Here is a 15,403-nt window from a genome sequence, read left to right on the forward strand (position 1 = left end):
CAGATTGTATGTGATTATAAGTGTCTTCTTCGCGCTATTCTGGCCTGCTAGCCAGCTTTACCACTTCCTTTCCTCCACATAGGTAATAGTATAAATTATCAACCTGGAGAATGTAACAACAGAGTAAACATTTAATTGCAGGCAACAAGCAGATAGCGGCGCTGGTGGTGTGGGCGCGCGACATCCCGCACTTCGGGCAGCTGCTGATAGAGGATCAGGTGGCGCTGATCAAGGCCTCCTGGAACGAGCTGCTGCTCTTCTCCATCGCCTGGCGGTCCATGGAGGTACGTTGATCTTCTTCACTCGTTTTCTCAATGCTGAGCATCGTGACAGGTCACTCTGTTGAAGATTAGGTCCCTCCATAGGCCTCTGTTACTCACCAAGTACATTGATAACTTTCTCTTAAAGGTATATTGTTGAGCAGGTCAGTTATGTGTTGCTCTGTGCACACGCCTGTAACAGGGTTTTTTTTTATTGTAGGTAGGCCCTTTGATTGACCTTCTTGGTGGTCTTCTTCTTCTTTACATCCTTTTACCCTCTGCTGGGGTGTGGGGCTCGAATCATATTTCTCCATTTACTCCAGTCTTGGGCAGTTTGGGTAACCTCTTCCCACCCCATCCTTAACACCCTGATGAGCTCTTGCTAAACCGATACCAGGGGTCGGGTCGGCTAACTGCCAAGTGACAGTTCATATTAAAGGGCAACTTTTGTGGGGTTCGAAATTTATAATGTGTATTTTAATTGATAAAAAAAGAACAGGTTTCCTGTTCGGCCGTAAAACTGTTATGATTTCGAAGAATCCACAGCTCATAACATAAAGTACCTTAATAACTATTACTCGTAAAATCAAATGAATTCACAAGTATTGGAGCCAATTTGTGGTACTAGCATTAAAAAATAATGAAAAACAGATGGCGCGCGTCAATTCGTTTACTCACTGTGCTTGGATTGGCTGAAATGCCGTGCCGGATATTAGAAAATATTGCGAAGGTGTAATTGTACATAAAACGTTTACAATAAAATAATACTTGTTAAGTTACAGTGCACAATAATCATAAAACTCGTATATTGCTAATGAGCACATGGCTAATAAAAAGGCAATGTGTCTTGCTTTAGTAACGACACGATTTTGTCTTCTTATTTAAAAGGAAAAATTGTACAGTTGTACACATTTAAAAACTGTAGTTAGTTTTAATTTAATTGATTTCTTTGCAATGCAAACATGATGCCGTTCTAATTAGACACGAGACAGAAAAAAGATGTGTAAGATATTCAATTAATACCTTAACTAAGTACATTTATATTTTTTATTTAATGATTTCTGCACAAGGTATCCTTTGGGTTCTATTTTATTTATTGTGACGCCATTAAGCACGTCAAACAATTGCCAAACTTGGCCTTAGATTTGTTTGGATGTGTTCTATCTTTGTAGTCCTTACCACAGAATATATAATAGTACAAGTACAGAAGGCTCACTCCTTTGATGTTGACAAAACGCCGCCATTCTAAATTTTTACCTACATTAACAAACGGACCGCACGCGTGCAGACGACATTGAATTCTATTGCGCCGCGCGAAGGTCGTCGCCACTGAATGGGCCGCGAACTCGCGGCCGCCGGCATGTACTTGTAGCGCGGCGAAAGGATCGCGGAGTGAGCCGCCCCTGTCCTTACCTATAACTTCCACAGGTCTATTGGTGAATAGTAATAGACTAAGTACTGTATGATATCGAAGATGGTTTATTAAAGTGATTCGTTTAATATAAGGTGACAAAATACTGTACAACGTACTGCGACTGACGACCGAATTAGGTGGACCAAGCGTGCGTGTAGGTCAATTCACAAGAGCTGGCACGAATCGAATGGAATGCATCGGTATACATACAGTAGTAACTGTCAAGAGCTACCATTTATTGGTTAATCTGTCACACACATAGATATTTTTCATTCCCTCATTCTCAGCTCTTGTGAATAGACCTGTAATTTAACCTAGCTTATTATTTTTACCCAATTTTAGTCTTTAGTGCACTGCGTAAAATAACGCCTTTGTCCAAGGGCAAAATATAGCGCATTACTTTTAGCGGCGGCGAAATTCGCCGCGAAAAGTAAACAAACGCGTGTTTATCTTTTGAGGCTTTCAGAGTTGTTTTTGTGTTTATGTTTGAGCTGGGAATGTTTTAATTGGCATGTTTCAGTACCTGGAGGACGAGCGGGAGAACGGGGACGGCACGCGGAGCACCACGCAGCCGCAGCTCATGTGCCTCATGCCGGGTAAGGGAATAACATTTATTATCATTTTACTTATTTATAATTCCCTTTTTCCTCATGTAATGATAATGAGCAGACGTAATTTTTCTAGGAATTTTGGTGCATTTAAGCATTAAAGCCATATGGGTCCGAATCTAGCTGGAATAGTTCCACCTAGAACATTTTGAATAAACTCCTTATTTCTACCATGATGCACTGAAATTTCTAGAAAATTTACGATGTTTGATAGATATATTTTTAAATAATTAGTTAAAAGTTGCTTCAATATCAGGGGGGCTACCATGAAGTGCTAAAGCCGTTCAGTTTAGGTTGAGAGAGAGGGACGGAGCTATGGAACTGCTATAGCTTCGTCCCTTTCTCTCAACCTAAACTGAACGGCTTTAGCACTTCATGGTAGCCCCCCTGATGGTATAATACCGAATGTAAACGAATGATGTGTGGGATTGCGGTTCTTTGAACTGTTTTGATCGCTACAAGTTTATTGCGGTATTTTCTTTATTTGGCATCAAAATCTTGTGTTTGTCTTAGACTTGGGTCACTTAATAATTATCCAGTTTGAATTTTGTTTAATAAAACGGCCCTTTGGCTCGAGACATTTTTGAAAGGTCATTCTGCAAAACTTTTAACTTTTATCCTTTCGTGTGCCAAAACGCGGATCTACGTTCTCACACGCGAAAAGTTAATATATACAAACATTGAAAAGGATTTGCAATTTAGGCATTGACAGAATATATGATATGCGTCTTATGATTGAACCGATTGACGCCGTTGATATTGAGTGTATTTATCTCGGTTCCAGGCATGACGCTGCACCGCAACTCTGCGCAGCAGGCGGGCGTGGGGCCGATCTTCGACCGCGTGCTGTCGGAGCTGAGCCTCAAGATGCGCTCGCTGCGCATGGACCAGGCCGAGTACGTGGCGCTCAAGGCCATCGTGCTGCTCAACCCAGGTCAGTGGCCACGTGGTTCTGCTAGTGGTGTCTACGATAAGATGACGAAACCTAGACGAAAGGAGCTGGGAACTAGGAGTATTGGCTAAATTAAATGTCATCGGTGAAATTAAATCTGGTGAAACAGTCAGTATTGTAAATGATTACCTAAAATATGGCTTACCACGAATTCATTATGCACGTGTGTTTTGTTATAAGTGTTATAACAAAACCATCCTTTAGGTATGAAACGTTAAATATAGAACTTTTTAGCAGTTGCATAAATTAATTGTTGTTTTTTACATTTCAGATGTGAAAGGGTTGAAGAGCCGACCAGATGTTGAAAATTTACGAGAAAAAGTAAGTAATATTTCTTGATAATTCATATTGTAGAATGTGAGAGGTGAAAGATCAAGAATTATAAGGGGCCTCACTTCTGATGCCGCTTATAATTCTTGAGTTAGAGCTGCCACAGTGTACCTACTGTGCAGCTTTTCAAAATTAGGTATTTAATGTACATTTGTACGAGTGCGAGAAGTGATATGTCTATGTCGAAACTTCAAATGGTTATATGTAGTATATGTACTGAAAAACGTCGTACAATACACGTGCGAAGAGGGCATTTGTAACTCGTTTACACTCTTTGATCGTGTTTTAATTTCGTCACTCGTTTCGACCTTTTTCTTTTCCGCACTCGTATCGTAATGTAGGTATTATTTTATTTTCGGTAATTATGGAACAATATTTGTGACGAAGGTATTTCTCAAATACGAGATGTAATGTGACTGTTGTAAAAGCTTCACTAAAGCGGGTGATAGACGTGCGGGCAAGTTCGCCTACTTAAAGATTTCAAACCGGCGGGATCATCGACGACTATGCGTAGTGGTTTTAAATTACGCGCACATACGGTGACAGACAATCGAAAAAGGTCGTCGAGCCATAAGTACGCGTACTCGGCCGTACGTCTATCACCCACATAATAGTCGGGGTCACACAGAGCGAGGCACGTGGTATGTAGGCGCGTCTCGGCCGCGCGTTGTTGCGCCGCTCCACCTGCCTCGTCCGAGCCACGCCTACATCGTGTGTCTCGCTCCGTGTCTCGCCGCGCAGTAAAGCGTCCCCCTCGCAGATGTTCTCGTGCCTGGACGAGTACTGCCGGCGCGCGCGCAGCGGCGAGGAGGGCCGGTTCGCGGCGCTGCTGCTGCGGCTGCCGGCGCTGCGCTCCATCTCGCTCAAGAGCTTCGAGCACCTCTACTTCTTCCACCTCGTCGCCGACACCAGCATCGCCGCCTACATCCGCGAGGCGCTGCGACACACGCCGCAGCCCATCGACGCCAACATCATGTAGGCCCCGGTCTGACTATACTGCATCCCGCGAGATATACGAGAGAGAGGCATCACGAATTGTACGTTACGCAGTGATCCGGCCGAAATGGGCGAGCGAGGTCGAACACTTAAAACTAGTTGCATCAGCTACGAGAACTTGTCATACAGTAAAATTTTGCAAAAGCTTTAACGGTAACACGATTCGGTGCAACTGATCCTTAATCGTGCCCTAAAGTTCAGTTCATCAGGACACGGGGTGTAAGTGTATCGTAATGCGTGCGTTGAACAAAATTCCCACAATTTATGAATTTCGAAGTTCACAAAAAAAAATCTAATTTACTATACATTCACTGAAGTATTTTAAACGACTCGTTTGCCTCTTTCTAATTTTATCTGAACGGTATTTGAGATCTATAACAATAGCTCTACTGTCGTTTTTACCCCAAAATACTATATTTACACATGAATTTAGGTTGCTGGCTGGTCCAAGCATCATTTTAAGTTACATTATGTATCTTAACGACAAGATCATGTTATGCCAATATTAGAAAACGCAACGGTAGTAGAGTTATCCATTAACGACCGAACGACTCGCCTTGTACGTCGAATAAGATAACTATTCTTTATATCCGTGATTACATTAATACTTTGCAATAAAACGAACAAATTAAAAGGCGATACCGCACACGAACTGTGCCTGCCTTTGATATATTGCTTAGTTGTTCACTAGTGTAATCGAAGCTATAATCGTTACGATATACGACCGGGGTAATTGTAATTGTCGATGTAAATGTTGACACGTAAGTATCTCATTTTAATAACTCGTGTGTCGAATGTCGTAATGATATAAGCGAGGCTGATTAATATTAGACTAGGAGTCATTGCTTCAATAATTCCTTTTGCGAATAAGAGATCCAAAAACTATGTAAGGCGGTTTGTTGAGATTCCGCCAGAGAGCCCCAACCGTGACGGAGGAGCGAAGACACTGTCTTCTAAACGAACAACACTGATGGTGCACTACACTTCTGTGTACATCGACTTACTGCTACGTTTGACTATTTGACACGCCGAGAGGAGAAAGGTGACTTATATTACAACTTTCGCATCACAAATTGCAAGTATACCTGATACGTTTAAGTATATAAATGCAGTATTGTAAGTCATCCTACTTCGTTCGGTGCTGTGTCATATAAAGCAGCGAAAAAGTGTACAAAAAGTACATAACTATGGGACATTCGTCAGATAAGTGTAACAGTTGTTAGGTAAAGAAAATGGGGCCGCCTCTTTATTATTACGTAGTCGTATAATATTAACGTATTTAGTTAAGGTGTTCAGCTAATTAGGATAATTATATTCGTCGAGTATCTAGATGTCCATAGTGAATTAATATAATATTTAGACTGTTACGCGTAGGTAATTATGACGTTTACCAAATCTCTTAAAAGCAAGAACGTTGAGCACTCCAGTACTAATACGATAATACCGTAGCGTATTCCATTTCGAAGATTTGAATCGCCTTGTTACTATGTTGTACGTATATCATTATTTTACATATGACGCGTATGTATAAATGCTAAAAGTATTTTCGTACATATGTTGGTGCTTTAATATGCATTTGAATATGCAGATAAAAATTAGTAATCTTGAATTATTTTAGAAAATATTTTATTTCCTTATTCAAATTTATCTCTAATTGTAAATATGAAATTGTATGTCTTCTAATGTAATTGTAACTAGTACTCACTCGAGTATTTCGTATTCGTAATATAGATATTTCACCAGTAACGGTTGGGATATTGTTTAGCGTGGCCTATGCGAGTGGTTATAAATGGTTTACATCTTAAGGGCCAGTTTATTTTTGTACCTCATTCATACTATAAGCTCATTTCAGGCGATGGTTGATCAACTAACCAGTATTAAAATTGAAAGACTTTGTCCAAATGAAAACACATGTAAATAAGAGTTAAATGGCGCATAATGGATAGTAGTTGGTAATAAATGTGATGTTCTTATAAACGTTTAAATTGTAATGTATTTAGTCGCGTCATTTATTAGACAACAAGCTCACTGATACAGAAATGCAAAGCAAGAGAAAGGTTAAAACAATAAAAATATATATTTGGAAAAAATGATATCTTTCCCTTTACGCTATCATTTGTTATGGATACAATGTATTGCTGTTGAATATGATGGATTATGTAATAACTGCATAAATGTTGAAGTTGATATTATTCTATGGTTGGGTATGAATTCTATGTTGAAGGTGTTGCAGCGGTTGTGAGATGATTTATAATGATGTTCACTAAATATCTGACTAAATGTAAGTTATATTTTTTTGTATAGACATAGCTTTAAGATAAAGGTGATTAAACTTTATCATTATCACAAAACCTGAGGTTTTATTTTGAAATGACAACTTCATGGTTAAAATGCAAGATATACTTTATTCGCTCAACGTTATTATAATGGCACAGCCAATAATTGTAATCATTATCAGTTTTTGAAAAATTTGCAACTAGTTCAAAAAATTACATCATTAAATTCAATATAATCGATGCATTCGTTCGAAAAATCTGACAAACTTTCCAAAAATACTAAAAGGGACAAATTATTAGAATATTAAAAAGGTTACACTTATAATTATTAGTAAAAGCGCAAATTATTACATTATTAAAATTGCGCTCTGGTGAACAAATGCAGGAAAATGATGGACGGCAGAAACATGGACAAAAATGTCCCAATATTTCTTTCTGAATTTCTTTGAATATATAAAACAATACTGTATACAGTTCGGTGATAATTTGACTTTGATACTGTTATAGCAGCAGTTCATAGTAAATGCAAGTACGTATTTTAGGTTCTTATTTGTTTAAATGCGAGGCCTCCATTGACTCGAACGCGTCCAGTTTCACATCGATCCTGAAAGGAAATAATGAAATTGAAAATACATGAACAGATGTAATGCTTAACATTTTTCCTTCGTGTTTTGATGGAAACGTACGAATGTGCTATTTCAGCACAAGTACAAGAAGTACTTAACGTTCACTGAAGTAGCACGACACGATAACTGAATAGTTAGGACACATGTCGTGAACTCGTGACTGCAACCGCTGTTGGTGGCATAGAAGAAGGACTACAAAGAACTGTCAAATATCATAAGCGAGTCCGAAACTGAAACAACTTCAAGTGTCATTGGAGTACTAAATTCAGAAATTATATAATTCCTCTCTCAGTGATTGTTGAGCAATATCTGATGTTTAGTATAATACCGCTAACTTCGGATACGTTCATTTTACGTTCTGTCTTCATTGCAAATTGCTTGAGCAATACTGTGCCCGTTTAATGTGAGTAAGACTTACTTCTCGAAGGTGGCCTGCAGCTCCTTGACCTTGCTGGGATGGCAGACGATGGAGGTCTTGCTCTGGTGGATGTCGAACAGGCTCGGCAGCCAGCGCGCCGCCGCCGCGTGCGCAGACTGCGGCGTCACCGCGGCGATGGCGCACACCAGGTCCCTGGAAGAACAGAAACGTTCATGTTACTAAATGTTAAATTCCGGTGCCTTTTAAAATACGGGGTATTTTAGGGAAAGGAAGAATAATATTTTTGTCAAATATCTCATGAATCATCATGCAAAATATGAGACGCAAATAGACATTAGAGCGAGATACTGGACCAATGTAATACAAATATAGTGCGAAAAGATTCGCCTTCGTATTGTTATGGAAACGTACGAACGTGTCATGCTATTTCAGTCAGTCTCAGTACGAGATGAGACTGAACTTGCATGAAAAATACAAAGAAAACAGAACTCCCCAGGAGCACTCGGGTACGTGGGGTCGCTGTTCCCTAATCATTATTATTATTAGCCCACATTGTCCCACTGCTGGGCAAAGGCCTCCCTCTTACTCTTCCACGTATCCCTATCCTCGGAAGTCTCCCACCAGTGTGTCTCAAAGGCCTCGAGTTCGTCCCGCCATCTTTGACGTGGTCTACCCCTTGGCCTTGTAATTTGTGGCAACCAACGGGTGGCTGTTTTTGCCCACAGGTCATCCGGCATCCGGCAAACGTGTCCTGCCCAATTCCATTTGAGCTTGGCGGCAGTGTTAGCTACGTCTGTAATCTCAGTTTTGGAGCGTAGTATTGTATTTTTAATGCGATCGATTAACTTCACGTTCAGAATACTACGCTCCATGGCTCGCTGACAAACCTTGAGTTTGGATTTTTGAATTTTTGTCAAAGACCAAGTCTGTGCTCCGTAGGTAAGGATGGGGAGAATACACATGTCCATGAGTTTTCTTTTAAGTGATATGGGTAGGTTTCCTTTCATATGTTCCTTCATGGACCAAAAGCTCCTCCAGGCATTCTCGGTCCGTCTTGCGACTTCTTTGTCTTGCCGTTCCTGGAAGGAGACTATTTGGCCCAGGTAAATATACGTGTGCTACTCTGCGGCGGCGCCACCATAATGAAATTCAACTATTTATATGTTAAAATGATGTTCGTAAGACGTACAGTATGTACGTATAATTTTATGACTGTACCTATAGCGGGAAACGAAATAATGGGCTTTTATTGTGGCGCCGCTGCAGAGGATGCTCTGCAGCGGCGCCACTCAGTTCTCATAGATAGATATGACATCATCTACTTTTTTCTCATGGAAATTGATGTACCAATGCTGTTTATTATGTACGTATTGAAAAAATCACTATAACTTAGTAAATTTATGTACTTTCAGTAATTCCGCATTCCGCCTGAACGGTATGAGCTAGTATGTAAGGAGGTGTACCTACGGGTAAGCGAGAGGGAGATATGTTCCTTCCCGCTCGCTCCCGCGCTCGGCGCGTTTCGTTCTAGGTTTCAATAATTATTATTAAATTTATGCCCCTGTTGTACACTTTGCTTTTTACTTCGATTGCGAGGAATTAATTATATTTTTCTCGGCAATTTACACCACGAAATTGTCGTAAAGCGAAAGAACATAATAGGTACATAAGATAACCAATTCCCGCCAACTTTTTTTTCAACATGTGATCAGAGTTTCAGACGCTTGGTTTTTTGCCAAGTCAAAAATTTTTTAAACGATAAGTAATCGAATCCTATTTTATTTAATTTACTTAATTTAATGACAGAAAATACGGAATTCTAATAAATTATAGCAAAAATAAAATAACCTATCAAAGTTTTGTCACCTACACAATTTTATTGCTCAATAAAATTGTGCAATATGTTTTAACTGTTTGTCTCTTGAGACCGATTACCTTAGTCTTAGGCCGGCACGGCAACAACAGTCTTAAAAATCATAATCTTAAAAAACAAGAGTGTGTGTGGACTAGGGCTTCCAAATACCGGACCTTATCCAATACCGGTATTCATTCCGGTATTGGCGATTTCAATTCCGGGATCCCGGTATTGAAATCGGGAAAATATAAAAACCAAGTAATTTGCTTAAAATAACAAATTTTATTCAAAATCTCGTTACTTTTCATGCGTGTTATATACTACAGCGGAATCTTGCCAATCCGACTTAGTGAGGTGTCAAATCGATTACATTTCCAACTTCATAAGTTTCGATTTCAACCCAAACGGTTCGCAAACTTATGTGGCCAAGTCCGTTCAACTTCTATTGTTTTTAAGTATACATAGTTCAAAGGGCTACGCCCTGTGCTCTTTATTTTTGTTATGAGTCCTCAGTCCCAAGTACGCAGTATAAAAGCAAACGGGAAAGAGCGCCAGATCTCTATTCAGGTGATTCTGTAAGTTAGATATCGCCGCCATATCGGACATTTCACAAGAAGACGCGGCTATAGCAAACCATGTTTTCTGCCAAATCGATCTCTTTAAGCTCGTGCGGAATAGAACCTTTTACATTTTAATAATAACAAGCCTTTGCATATATAACCAGATGGTTCAAACGGCATCCTTGCGACACTTACGTTTGTGGCTGTACAGCCCAATTCGATAGAGGATCCCTCGTCCGCACACACGGCAGGTGTATGCTCCCCCAGATGAGCGGGGTTTAGAGGCTTGCTCGTGACGCCTCATGCGTTTATCATTCAAGGAGGAGAACCAGGCATTGTCGTGCTTGGATTGAACGTCATGGACAACACGGCGCCACGTGGTTCGGTCTTCGGCCAGTCGTTGCCACGGGTCGCATGGAATATCAAATGTGACCATGTCACGCTTCACGCAATCTTTAAAGCGCAGCGTTGGCCGTCCGACCGGTCTTTTTGCATCTACAACATCTCCCAGCGTGGCAAACGAGTCCGCTCCATTCGATACACATGCCCGAGCCACCTCAATCGCCTCTTCTTTAGTATGGCTGTGATACTAGGAAGCTGCTGTGGCTCATTCATGCTGTGTTACATTTTATAGTCAGTGTTAATGGTGTAGTTGTGCTGTAGGTTTAACTATAATATCACTTTATTAAATAACAAGCATTAAGAAGCATTTCTCGATTATAGTTTCATCATTGACTTTTGAAATTAGAACATGAGATGATTTTTTTTTAGAAACACATTGTAATCAATATCTGTGGTACAATTTAGTGGTATTTTTGTATTTCGTGGCGCTAGAGGCGCTAATGCACTAATAAAATAAATCCGCCAAATCATTGAACAATTAGCCAAAAAAGCTGAATTGTCCGACATAGATTATCATAAATCACATTAAGAAATAATCTATGGAATCACACATTACTTTGCGGAAATCCATGATAATCAAAATCAAAAAGGTTATCCGCGGAATTGGAACACTTAATTTACGGATTAGAAAAGTATTTTTCTTGATTTTGATAGTTAAGGAGTGATTTCCCAATTTCGGTACTAAGTATAGGGAATGTTATGTACGGCAAAGTTTTGAGCTAGATAGAGTTCTACACACTAACGCACACGCATAGTAAAAATAGAGTAGCTACGGTATACGTTAGTTCGTATGCATTAACCAATTTTTTGAAAAGTTATATCTATGATATAGATGCATCAAGGCGATTTGTTTACAGAGGATTTGTGTCCTGTTGCAACTACGTTTGATGTGTTGCTCCTCTGTCACACTTACGTGCGAATTCACAAGTGCAACAAATGTGTCAAAAAATGTTCGCGGCCGTCCCTCCTCAATGAATGCTTTTGACACGTATCTTTAATTCTTTATCTAGCTAATCATCGAAAAAACAATCATTTTCATACAAATATTGCAAAAACACCAAACAGAGAATGTGTCAAATCGAAAAACGAGAGCAAGAAGAAGATTTACGCGTGTAGTAACCATCGTGATGCAGAAATTTAACGTTTTTGATGAGTGATTTACGTTCATTTGGTAGTTACTAAAAATGCCGGGATCCCGGTATTACTAAATTAAATACAGGTATTGAAATGTGCCCAAAAAAAGGCGGGATCCCGGGATCCCGTGATACCGTATTGGAAGCCCTAGTGTGGACGGTCGCGAAATTGTATGGAACTCCGTGCACTCGATCTGATTTTTGTACTGATTATGGCTTCCCACAGACAGTCTTAAAAATTCATAATCTTAAAAAAAATTTGTATGCAAATTGACACTGACAGATCTGTCAGTGTCTTGTCAGTGTCAGTTTGAACTGTCAGATTGCATACAAGTTTTTTTTAAGATTATGAATTTTTAAGACTGTCTGTGGGAAGCCTATGACTTTATCAAATTATGAATTTTAAGGCTCCCCACAGACAGTCTTAAAAATTCATAATCTTAAAAAAAACTTGTATGCAATCTGACAGTTCAGATCTGTCAGTGTCTTGTCAGTGTCAGTTTGAACTGTCAGATTGCATACAAGTTTTTTTTAAGATTATGAATTTTTAAGACTGTCTGTGGGGAGCCTAAGACTGTCTGTTGCCGTGCCGGCCTAAGACTAAGATAATCGGTCTCAAGAGACAAACAGTTAAAACATATTGCACAATTTTATTGAGCAATAAAATTGTGCAATAAAATTGTGTAGGTGACAAAACTTTGATAGGTTATTTTATTTTTGCTATAATTTATTAGAATTCCGTATTTTCTGTCATTAAATTAAGTAAATTAAATAAAATAGGATTCGATTACTTATCGTTTAAAAATTTTTTGACTTGGCAAAAAACCAAGCGTCTGAAACTCTGATCACATGTTGAAAAAAAAGTTGGCGGGAATTGGTTATCTTATGTACCTATTATGTTCTTTCGCTTTACGACAATTTCGTGGTGTAAATTGCCGAGAAAAATATAATTAATTCCTCGCAATCGAAGTAAAAAGCAGTGTACAACAGGGGCATAAATTTAATAATAATTATTGAAACCTAGAACGAAACGCGCCGAGCGCGGGAGCGAGCGGGAAGGAACATATCTCCCTCTCGCTTACCCGTAGGTACACCTCCTTACATACTAGCTCATACCGTTCAGGCGGAATGCGGAATTACTGAAAGTACATAAATTTACTAAGTTATAGTGATTTTTTCAATACGTACATAATAAACAGCATTGGTACATCAATTTCCATGAGAAAAAAGTAGATGATGTCATATCTATCTATGAGAACTGAGTGGCGCCGCTGCAGAGCATCCTCTGCAGCGGCGCCACAATAAAAGCCCATTATTTCGTTTCCCGCTATAGGTACAGTCATAAAATTATACGTACATACTGTACGTCTTACGAACATCATTTTAACATATAATTAGTTGAATTTCATTATGGTGGCGCCGCCGCAGAGTAGCACACAAATATACTCATGGACATATCCTACTCTCCCTCCATCCACTTCTACACTTATTTGTTTCCTATTGGTCATGAGCTTAGTCTTTGACATATTCATTGTTAATCCAACCTCAAGGCTTGCCCTGCTTAGGTCTTGTAGCATGATGCGGAGCTCAGTAGCTGATGATGAGAACAGAACAATGTCGTCGGCAAAACGATTTTAGACATTAGCTAGTTTTAAAGTTTAGGTTTAGTTTCTTATATAATTATGTAAATACTAGTTTTTGCCCGCAGCTTGGCTCGCGTTAAATTCGAAAATTGCGGAATTCTCCATACAAATTTCCACTCCCCATTTTAGGGAAGTGGGGGGTTAGAAAGAGACAAAAAGTAGCCTATGTCACTCTCCATCCCTTCAACTATCGCCACTTAAAATCGCGTCTATTCGTCGCTCCGTTTTGCCGTGAAAGACGCCATTTGTAATATTGGATCATCTCTTAAATAGCGACTTATGATTAGACCTAATTCACAACGACGTCTAGTAATCCAGCAAGTTATTAAAGGTATGACCAACCTGTTGTAGTTTTCGGAGACCTGTTTGAAGTAGTTGAGGAGCGACTGCGATACAACGTCAGCGGTGCATTTCTCATTCTCCACCACCTCGAACAATGCTGTGCTCTTGGCTGACTCGAATAGGTCCTCGTCGAATTTACCCTCCGCTAGATATTCTTCCTGTAATATGCAAACAAGACTAACATATAATAATTTCATATATTTTAAAAGCATTCTTGATTTTAATAGGCTACTTGCCTCCTAGTCAAATCAGCTTCTTTTTAAAAACTGTCAAAACGAATTTGAACCACTTGCTAATATGGAATTAATATGAAATCGAATCGAGTTACGTCACGGTCAATTCAGTTACTTTATATATTTTTACCTGACTTATTAAATATAAATTGTATTTTAAAAAAACTTCTGTCCATGTTTTTCTTGTAATTATCTGATGCTTTATTTCGTGCATGGTATAAAATATTTAATTTTAAGAATGGTCAAGTTCCCTATTCAATCTTTCTTTGGATTTATCTTTCTTCAGAGGACGTCGATCATCAAAATTATATATAAAAACATGCATTTATTTATACCTGCAGAGTTTTAGCTGTTTATACAAAAAATTAACTGTTACATTTTAATTTATACTATTAGACAATACTTCATCATCATCTAGAACTATATGAAAACACATAGTTCACAATAATGTGAAAACGTATAGTAACGTATCCTCGTCCAACGATCGCAGAACCTCATGTGGAGAAGAAAAAGCCACCTAAACATAAGTGCCTAGTATGTTACAACTCACCTACACCGGCCCCTTTCCGCTACCGCACGCAGAACGTTTCACTATCACGGGTTGGCCTTCGTTCGTAGAATTATCGCATTAGTGTGCGTAGCCGAATGCACAAACGCTCACGATAATATCTCTTTCGTAGCTATCTATCTCTATCGCTCTTGCGTATTGGCGCGACAGAGCCAGACTACGTTTCTGCGGCGTTTCGCGTCGCAGAAATGTCATTCGGCTACGGGGCCAGACCCATCAGTAGTGCTATCTTATGTAAAAAGGTCAGAATATAAGTACCACAATGGACTTGGCCTTGGTGTAGGCCTGCACGGCGTTGGTGGCGCGGTACAGCGAGAACACGAGGCGCGCCTCGCCGAAGGCCGGCCGCACGCCGTAGCCGTACGACAGCCCGCAGCCGCGGATCAGCCGCCACATCGGACCCTGGAAATGAGCATTCACGATTACTATAGGTTAGGAACGAGAGGAAAAATAATGCAGATAATAGTTATTTGTTTCACGAGGGGGAAAAGTTGTTGTTTAACCGGAACTTGCAACGCTCAAGGTTCCGCTCAACGAACGCTACGCTAGTGGTTCAATATTAGAACCTTTCACTTCCTCGGGTATCGCAGATTTAAAAAAAAATGCTACACAAGAATTTTTTTCTCCACAAGGAAAATACTAAATCTAAAACATCAAACTAAATCAAATCCATTAATTAACTCAACATGTATGTTTCTAAATCATCACTCATCATTAAATTTAAAGGTCAATTCTGCCAGAAATTACTTTTATACTTTCGAAATACTTAAACTTCAAACTTCAAACTTCAAACTTTTTATTTTGCAAGAATACACGTAAATACATA

The 15,403-nt window shown here is 39.4% G+C and overlaps 2 protein-coding genes across 7 annotated transcripts in view; one reads left to right on the forward strand and one right to left on the reverse strand.

Moving 5' to 3' along the window:
• The window catches only part of LOC125227209 (protein ultraspiracle homolog), a 70,273-nt gene extending 65,586 nt beyond the window's left edge, over positions 1-4,687 (forward strand). For 5 of the 6 annotated variants that reach the window (XM_048131466.1, XM_048131462.1, XM_048131465.1 and 2 more), the window contains 5 exons: positions 142-284; positions 2,195-2,270; positions 3,067-3,216; positions 3,506-3,555; positions 4,325-4,687. In XM_048131466.1, the coding sequence (XP_047987423.1) occupies positions 142-284; positions 2,195-2,270; positions 3,067-3,216; positions 3,506-3,555; positions 4,325-4,543 (638 nt within the window). In that variant the 3' untranslated portion in view covers positions 4,544-4,687. Of the gene's footprint in view, positions 1-141; positions 285-2,194; positions 2,271-3,066; positions 3,217-3,505; positions 3,556-4,305 lie in introns of all 6 variants that reach the window. The other variant, XM_048131467.1, reaches the window with a different exon arrangement.
• A 142-nt stretch (positions 4,688-4,829) lies between these two features.
• Positions 4,830-15,403, reverse strand: part of LOC125227208 (uncharacterized protein C05D11.1-like) — a 35,912-nt gene continuing 25,338 nt past the window's right edge. The window contains exons 15-18 of the mRNA XM_048131461.1: positions 14,836-14,979; positions 13,777-13,934; positions 7,881-8,033; positions 4,830-7,440 (exon numbers count right to left, since the gene is read on the reverse strand). Coding sequence (XP_047987418.1) covers positions 7,383-7,440; positions 7,881-8,033; positions 13,777-13,934; positions 14,836-14,979 — 513 coding nt within the window. The 3' untranslated portion in view covers positions 4,830-7,382. The remainder of the gene's footprint in view (positions 7,441-7,880; positions 8,034-13,776; positions 13,935-14,835; positions 14,980-15,403) is intronic.

Source organism: Leguminivora glycinivorella, chromosome 6 (assembly GCF_023078275.1).
Source record: "Leguminivora glycinivorella isolate SPB_JAAS2020 chromosome 6, LegGlyc_1.1, whole genome shotgun sequence".
Lineage (NCBI taxonomy): Eukaryota > Metazoa > Arthropoda > Insecta > Lepidoptera > Tortricidae > Leguminivora > Leguminivora glycinivorella.